The sequence below is a fragment of the Pimephales promelas genome, chromosome 14 (assembly GCF_988280905.1).
Source record: "Pimephales promelas chromosome 14, fPimPro1.hap1.1, whole genome shotgun sequence".
Taxonomy (NCBI): Eukaryota; Metazoa; Chordata; class Actinopteri; order Cypriniformes; family Leuciscidae; genus Pimephales; species Pimephales promelas.
Window position 1 is genome coordinate 16,937,224 of NC_142782.1, and position 8,198 is coordinate 16,945,421.

At 39.4% G+C, this 8,198-nt stretch overlaps 1 protein-coding gene across 1 annotated transcript; it reads right to left on the minus strand.

Annotated features, from left to right (window-relative positions):
• Positions 1 to 3,698: 3,698 nt before the first annotated feature.
• fzd10 (frizzled class receptor 10) lies at positions 3,699 to 7,080 on the minus strand. Its single transcript, XM_039681401.2, has one exon. It carries the CDS (start codon positions 6,137 to 6,139, stop codon positions 4,403 to 4,405), a length of 1,737 nt encoding a protein of 578 aa, XP_039537335.1. The 5' UTR covers positions 6,140 to 7,080; the 3' UTR covers positions 3,699 to 4,402.
• Between the last annotated feature and the right edge of the window lie 1,118 nt (positions 7,081 to 8,198).

Below are 8,198 nucleotides of genomic sequence, written 5' to 3' on the forward strand. Positions count from 1 at the left end.
AATTGCCAGAACGCCTTCTGTGTGAACGCAAACACGACCCGGGATTGATATCGGCATCGATTCCGGGTTGGGGACCTAGTAACATTGCCGGAATCAGTCCCGGAACACGCACTGTGTGAACAAAACCCAGGACCAATGCCGTAAGGAGTGTGTCATAGTGATGACACACGTGCCATTGCACGACTCTGTTGCTCAGAAGAAAGTTTCGTCATCAACAAAGAAAGGACGCACAAATGTCTGTAAAATGGAATGAAGCAGAGACCAGGAGCTCCTCACTATCCATGCTGCTGAAGCTGAGATCGTTCAGCAGCTTTGTGGAACGGTATGCGCATGTTTTCAACGCGTACGTTACACGTCTCATCCTGACGTCATGTGTCTTTCCAGGATATTTACGGGTTGTGTGTGAAAGCACTCACAGATCCCTGCAAATCACTGGCAGTGTGAATGAACCGAAATCAAACAATCCCAGGACAAATGCCGGGTCACATTATCGCATGTATTTTCCGGAATCTCTGTGTGAAAGGGGCTATAAATTAAAATCTAAAGAAAACAAATGAGTTTTAAGAAGAGTTTTAAAAATGGATAGTGAGGGAGCTGCTCTAAGTTGATCTGGCAGGCTATTCTCTGCCTTTTAGCCTTGAACAAGGGACTGTCAATAAATTAAGATTACCAGATCTGAAACTTGTGGGAGGGGTGTGGGGACACAGTAAATCAGACAGGTAGTTCAGACCAAGGTTATGTAGGCCTAAGGATTTATACTTAAATAAAATAATTTTAAATTCAATCCTAAAATGATCTGGAAGCCAATGTAGAGCTCGCAAATTAGGAGTGATTTTTTTCTCTACTTACTTGAAACAGAATACCGGAGAAACTAAATAATGAATGTTTACCAGCCCAACAGATCAACCAAACACCTAGATAAAGCTGTTTGGAGACTGGCAAGAAATAGTCCTTTCAGATGTGCAGAGCACTGGATGTGGCATTAAAACGAAACGGACTGCTGTCCTTTACACTTCAGCTCTTACCTCACTTCAAAAACACACTCCATCTTCACATGGTGAACCCATCTTTAAGCCACAACTTCAGAAAAAGCAAGTGGGGAAGAAAAAAGGGAAAAGGAAAAAGTGAGATAGTCTTTAGAAGAAGGTGGAGTGGTAACCGTCATTGATATTTACAGTTCGACTCACACACCCCAGGGCCCAGAGTCCAGGTGGCCCTTAAACAGGCTGGTGTGTACACAAGTATGTGTGTGTGTGTGTGTGTGTGTGTGTTTGAGAGATGGGCTGGTGTGACAGAGCAAAACTGAAGTCTCTCTCTCTCTCTCTCTCTCTCTGTGTGTGTGTGTGTGTGTGTGTGTGTGTCAAACGAGGCCTCTCTGATTCATGTGCCTGAATTTTGAAACACTACAAGGACTTTGTAGAGACTTGAATACCCCCTGGGCAAAGTACAGAACACACACTTCACTCAAACCTTCTCATCAGATCAGACCTGTTTTAGATCTTTTTTACACACACATACACACACTTTCACACACTGCTGCACTTGACACCTAAAGTGAGCTTTTAAAGGGCAGAAAAATATGTCCAAACATACCATAATCTTTTAATGATGGAAAGAGTAATAGCATTCTATTAAATATTTGCTGTTTGTTGTAAAACGGCTTAGTGAGCTTTAATATTTTGATGAAAAAATATATCGAAATACTTTGTTTGATTCACCGGCACATTTAATACTTGGATATATCATTTCATTTTTTTTCTTTGAAGAAGGTAGAATAAATTAGTTGTTTTAAAGTAATTATGTGAAATAGGTTGGCAAAACATGCGTAAGCTTCTATTTGTGCATTTCCTGTATGAGAATTTAAGATCAAAGTCAACATGGAGTTGAACTTAAAATACCAAATTCTGAGTGAATTTGCCAAACAAACACATTAAGAATGAAGACAGATCAAAAGACTCCTGATGATCTGGGCATTTTTGGGGGAAACAAACTTGCTTTTTAGGAAATCAGTAATGTGATCATTTTATAAGTAAGCATTAAAGATCATTTAAAGATATTTCTCATTTCATACCACAAATCACATTAAACTGAATCAAATACACACATTAGGAAAAAGAGAAGCTTATAGGACGTGATAGGGCATGTAATGAAATTGATTTCCTTTTTTGTTTTATGTTACTTTTTCTCCAACTGTGCAATGCCTGAAGGTCAGCCTCACCTGTCTATGCAAATGTGCTCAATGATTCAAGATAATGACAGATGCGATCCGATTACTAAAGGGTGTAATGTTTCTGTTTTCTCTAGACAAACAACCCTAAGGTTCATTGTGTGTGTTTTATGAACTTGGGTTTCTCAGGTCAATCCAGTATTAAAGTATTGACACCATGTATGAGTAAGTTATTGATTGATCACATATGGCACAAAAAGATATTCACATCAAACAAAACACTGATGAACACATAGATAGACAGACAGACAGACAGACAGATAGATAGAAAGATGATAGATAGATAGATAGATAGATAGATAGATAGATAGATAGATAGATAGATAGATAGATAGATAGATAGATAGATAGATAGATAGATAGATAGACAGATGTACAAATAAAACAGGAGATGACAAGACTTCATGTCTTCAATGTTGATGTGGACTCAGAAGTTTAGCATTAAGTTAAAAAAAAAAACAGATTTATATGCGATTGCCGGTAACAGACCTTTTGAGTGATCTACTCCGAAACAGCGGAAAAAGGCACTGTTAAATCAAAGGCAACACTTCAAAAATGACCCAATTTGATGTTACAAATAAAAAAAAAAAAACACACTAAACCTGGAGACCAAAATAAAACAAACTTTAAAGCCCCTGCTTCAGTATTGTTTTTCAATGAAACATGGAAGTGAATAGATTAATTTTAATAAGATAGGAATATGAAAGCCAGGACATTTAAAAAAAATTTACATTTCTTCAAAATCGTTGATGTTATTAAAGTATATACTGAACTATATATATATATATATATATATATATATATATATATATATACTGTATACTTATTTCTCAACAGCCATAATGACCCTGTTCTACTCAAAAGAATAAAAGCCAAGGCCCAAAGTACATCAGAGATGAGGCAGAGGCCTGAGATTGGGTCTCAAGTATTTCCTCTAATGATGTTTGTTATAAGAATTATCAGGATCTCATCCTTCAAAATGTTTAGCCCAATGGAGTATTCGTATGTTTTTATTTCTGCAACCTTAAAGGAATAGTTCAGTCCAAAATGTAAATTCTGTCAAACAATTTACTCACCCATGTTGTGAATATTTAAAATAATATTTTGTGTTTTTTTTTTCCTATAATTAAAGTCAATGAGGTTCAGTGTTGCTGTTGACCACACTGAATCTCATTGTATTGGGCTTTTTTGTTCTGTAGAAGAAAGAAAGAAACGAGGGTGAGTAAATTATGACAAATTTCATTTTCGGGTAAAATATCCCTTTAAGGTTTAATGGTGAAGGTTTTAGCTTAGGGATGTTTGTTAAGGTGCGACTGATGACGAATATTAATTGAATCTCTAGTGATTCCCAACATAATGGATCTCTAAAATTAGATAACAATATGACAGAATGGATAGAATACTGTACTTCTTGGAGGTAGAAACTTTTCAAACTCAACACAAATCATAAAAGCGTTTGCTTTTCATGTCAAACATTTAAAACTAAAATGTCTTATTTATTCTTATAAAATATGAACCTTTAGAAATATACACAAATGTATAGGACATTAAAAAGAGCTTGGTATAACAAAACAAACCAGGGGGCATGAACTCACTGTACAAAACAACTCAAATAACAAGTTTTTCTCTTTGTGTTGGCAATATTTAGTGCTTAAAGATTTACTTTGTTCCATGAAAAAGCCTAAAAATAGGCAGTTCATTCTCTGCCGAGGCCTTTTTGAGCAACTGCACTCCAATGTCAATGCAGGTGTTTATGACACGGCCTTCATTTCCATAGAAAAGCCACACGACTATGCCACGGAGGAGCCGAGCCTTCACACCCATTGTTTGTCAAGTCCTTTCATTGTCTTTAATCACAGCCCTACAGTATCAGAGTCCCTTTTTCTTTGTCACTAAGGGAAACAACTATTGCACATGACAAGATACAGGCATCCCAATGACAGCAATAGGGACTCATTCCCTTTTTCTTGGTTTCACAAAATGGTCCCCAAAGTCTGCAAAGTTTCAGATGAAGTAGAAGCATTAAGAACTAAATAAAACCTGTTGGGAATCTGAAGTTTGCATATAATAAATATGAGCAATGTTGTGTTCTCTGCTGGCTTGTCTATTTATAAAGCAGTTTGTCTAAGTCCAGCATTTATTTCTTGGCCATTCGTATGTGTATAGAGGCCCAGCTCATACACAAGTTGCAGGAGGACCTGCTGGTTCGTACTTGGTTTTATGTCCTTTGAGTGCAGGATGAGGCTTGAGATAAGGTCCACTTCCAGTGAAAACACATGCAGCCTTCCTCCTCGTCTTCTTCTTAAGTTTGCGGCTGAAAATGTTTTGCCAAGACTGCAGCGTTTTGGAGGTCCAGATCCACATGCCGCTGGTGATGCCCACCACCAGCAACATGAAAATCTTAACCATAAAGATCTCCACGGCTGGGATGGAGCTCTTCATCACGCACTCCTCGCCACTCTTACTGTCTTCAGTACACTTTCGCTCTCCTGCTAGAATCTTCCAATAATCCATGTTGAGACGCTCGTAAAAATAGCAGGCGATGACACAAGTGGCGGGGACCGTGTAGAGCACAGAAAAGACGCCAATCCTAACCATCAGCTTCTCCAGCTTATCCGTATTCTCTCCTTCAGTCTTCATGACCTTACGGATGTGAAAGAGTGCCACAAACCCTGAAAGCAGAAAGGAAGTGCCAATGATGAGGTAGCAAGAGAGGGGAATAAGAACAAACCCCGTCAAGGCTTTGACATCCATGCTGCCCACGTAGCAGACCCCTGTGAGCTCATCTCCCGCCACCTTTCTCATAACCAGTATCATGATGGTCTTAATAGCTGGTATGGCCCATGCTGCCAGATGGAAGTAGCTGCTGTTGGCTTCGATGGCCTCATGACCCCATTTTTTTCCAGCTGCGAGGAACCACGTGAGAGTAAGAATGACCCACCATAGGGAACTGGCCATTCCGAAGTAGTAAAGAATGAGGAAGACTATAGTGCAGCCAGTGCTTTCCAAGCCTTCCTGGATGATGTACTGAACACCGCTGTCACGGTCACAGGCCACGTTTTCCACCCCCACAAATAGTCTTATGAGAAAGCCCACTGAGTAGACGCAGTAAGACATTGACAGGAAGATGATGGGCCGCTCAGGATACTTAAAGCGCTGTGGATCGATGAGGAAGGTAAGGACGGTAAAGGCACTTGAGATGAAGCACAGGATGGACCAAATGGCGATCCACACCATGGAGAAGCGCTTGTCACCCTGGCTCCAGTACACGTCGACATTGGAGTAACACTTGGGGGCACAGGACTCACTCTTCTGTACATAATGAAACTTTCCAGGGTTGCTGCATGTCGCCTTACCGACCCTCTCTTTAATAGGCAGTTCTTGGCTGTTACCTGGCCGAGGTGGTCGGGAGTCTGGTGACTGAGTGTGGAATCCTTTTGGGGGCTCGTCTGTGCCGTTGTTAGGTGCCTCCATACAGAGGTAATTGGGGTCATTCTTATTTGGCAGTCTGGAACAGTCCAGTGACTCAGGCCAGTGGAAGTTGAACTGCTCCATGATGGGTGAACACTTCTGCCTTGCCTGCTCGCACATTATTCGGCATGCTGGGATGGGTGTGGATACCTGCTCCGTGCACATGGGAGCATAGAGTGAGCACAAGAAAAACTTCAGATGGCTGTGGCAGCCGAACTCAATCAGTGGAGCAAACTCATGCAGTTTTATGGCTGCCTCGCTTTGATCTTCATGTCCCATTAAGTTCGGCATAACTGTCAAGTTGTAGCCAATATCCTTACAGAGTGGAATAGCAATCTCCTGGCATCTTCCTTCGCCTGGTCGGTCCTGGTCGATGGAACTGATAGCGGAACAAAATCCAGCCGTGCACAGCAGCACAAGTCCAACATTTGCAGCAAACATTGTCTTTCAATATTAACTCATGTAGCGTGGATAATTCTTTCAAAAAGAGCTTTGTATTTTTACTACAAAAGTTGTTTCATTGTCACTCTTAGTAATTGTAGCAGAAAAAAGTTATTGTATCCCCCAAAAAATTAGAAGAAGGATGAGGTTGAATGCATCAATCAAACTGAGTCAGTAACTCAGATTCCAAGCAGTCAGTTCTGTCAAAAAATCTTTAGATAGATTTGAAATATTAGTAAGGTTTCCCCATACAGAGAGGTTTCACACAGTTTTTTTTATTCCTAATTCAAAGATGATAATTCCTTCTTCTAAAGCTCTTATGGTCCACTCCTGTTTGATAATGTCGACGGTCCGTTTCCCTCACGAAAGTGCATTTACTTTTCAACTCGCTCTCGCGCTACTTTCCCCATTCATCCTCCGTAAAGTGTATCCAAACTGAAGGCACGGCGTCATTTTATCCCAGTCATCTAAAAATGAATGAATCCTCTTGGTAAACGTGTGAATATTAACTTTAGCTCGTCTCCAGACACCCCGTTTATCCGTCAAGAGTTGTTCACTGCCTCGCGCGCTGTCTGTGTCTGAGCTCCTCCGCCACCGTCCTGAACTAACCTGCCAAAAGATCCGCCTTCAAAGACAGCTGTTTTACATAAGAAAGCCCCAACTGACACACTGATTATCCTTAAACCGTGCGGATCTGGCTGTGCAGACCCAAATCTTCGTCACCACTTTACCACAGGATCACACAGTAAATTACTAACCATTTGTTATTGTTGTTGTTTTCTCTCTCAGACGAAATCCCTCTGATGATTTAGCCTACGAAACACTTTTCGGCGCAAGTCAGCGATAAATCTCTCGCAGAGGACAACCAAAAGGATTCAGTGGCTTTCCAGTCGAGATGTGTCCCCTTTCTCTCTACAACTGGCGATTTTCACGCTCCGACCATTGTGGGAAGAGAGTGAAGAGAAAGGAGAGTTTTTATTCCTTGAAATTCCCCTCGCTTTTTATTGTTGACTGAACTAGAACTGATGGCTGAAGTTTACGAGTCTTTACTCTCACCCCACGCAATCCGATGACAAAAAAATGAAACCTTGCGGCTTTTAGGAGGACATTGTCAATAAAAATAAAGAAGTCATATAGTTAATTTTCAAGCACTTTTGCTAATCTTCAAGACAAACTTAATGTTGACTTTTTCTTCTGCATAGTCTTCTTTTGACTTTCTTTCTTTCTTTCTTTCTTTCTTTCTTTCTTTCTTTCTTTCTTTCTTTCTTTCTTTCTTTCTTTCTTTCTTTCTTTCTTTCTTTCTTTCTTTCTTTCTGTCTTTCTTTCTTTCTTTCTCACATTAAAGGCTATGTGAATTTTGAAACCAACAGTGTTTTTACATATAAATTGCAAATTATAAAAGTTGCTTCATACAAATGACTACAGTGGTTCATAAAGCATCAGCATTGCTGGCATCTTATGTTTTTAAAACAGTTTTCTAAATTTAAAAGGGTTAATTCACCCAAAATTGAAAATTCTCTCATTATTTACTCACCCTCAAGTTGTTCTAACCCTGTATGAGTTTCTTTCTTCTGTTAAAAGAAGATATTTTGAAGAATGTAGGTAAGTAACCAAACGGTTGCTGGTCCCTACTGACTTGAAAAACTACAATTTTTCAAAATATCTTCTTTTTATGTTTAACAGAACAAAGAAACTCATACAGGTTTAAAACAATGTGTGGGGGAGTAAATTATGACAGAATTTAAATTTTGTGGTGAACTATCCCTTCTAATCATGTTAGAACAAAATCAAAGTCTCTTTGAGGGACATTAACATTGGCCTCATTTATTCATAAATCAAAAATATAGGATTACTAACTTGTTTACTGTCCTGGACACTCCACAGCGTCCTTATTAATATTTTAAGTCGTATTTCTTGCTTGTCACAAATGAACAATTCACTACAATGCTCATTTAACAAAGACTGTATTGTGCCAGAAATCACATTATACACACAGTTAAACACTGAGTGCTTTTATTAATCTACTGCCCTTTTCAAAGCTTTAAGCGAATGTAAAATG

Excerpts from the sequence above, each read along its gene's own strand:
- fzd10 (XM_039681401.2), bottom strand. The coding sequence starts at position 6,139 with ATGTTTGCTGCAAATGTTGGACTTGTGCTGCTGTGCACGGCTGGATTT.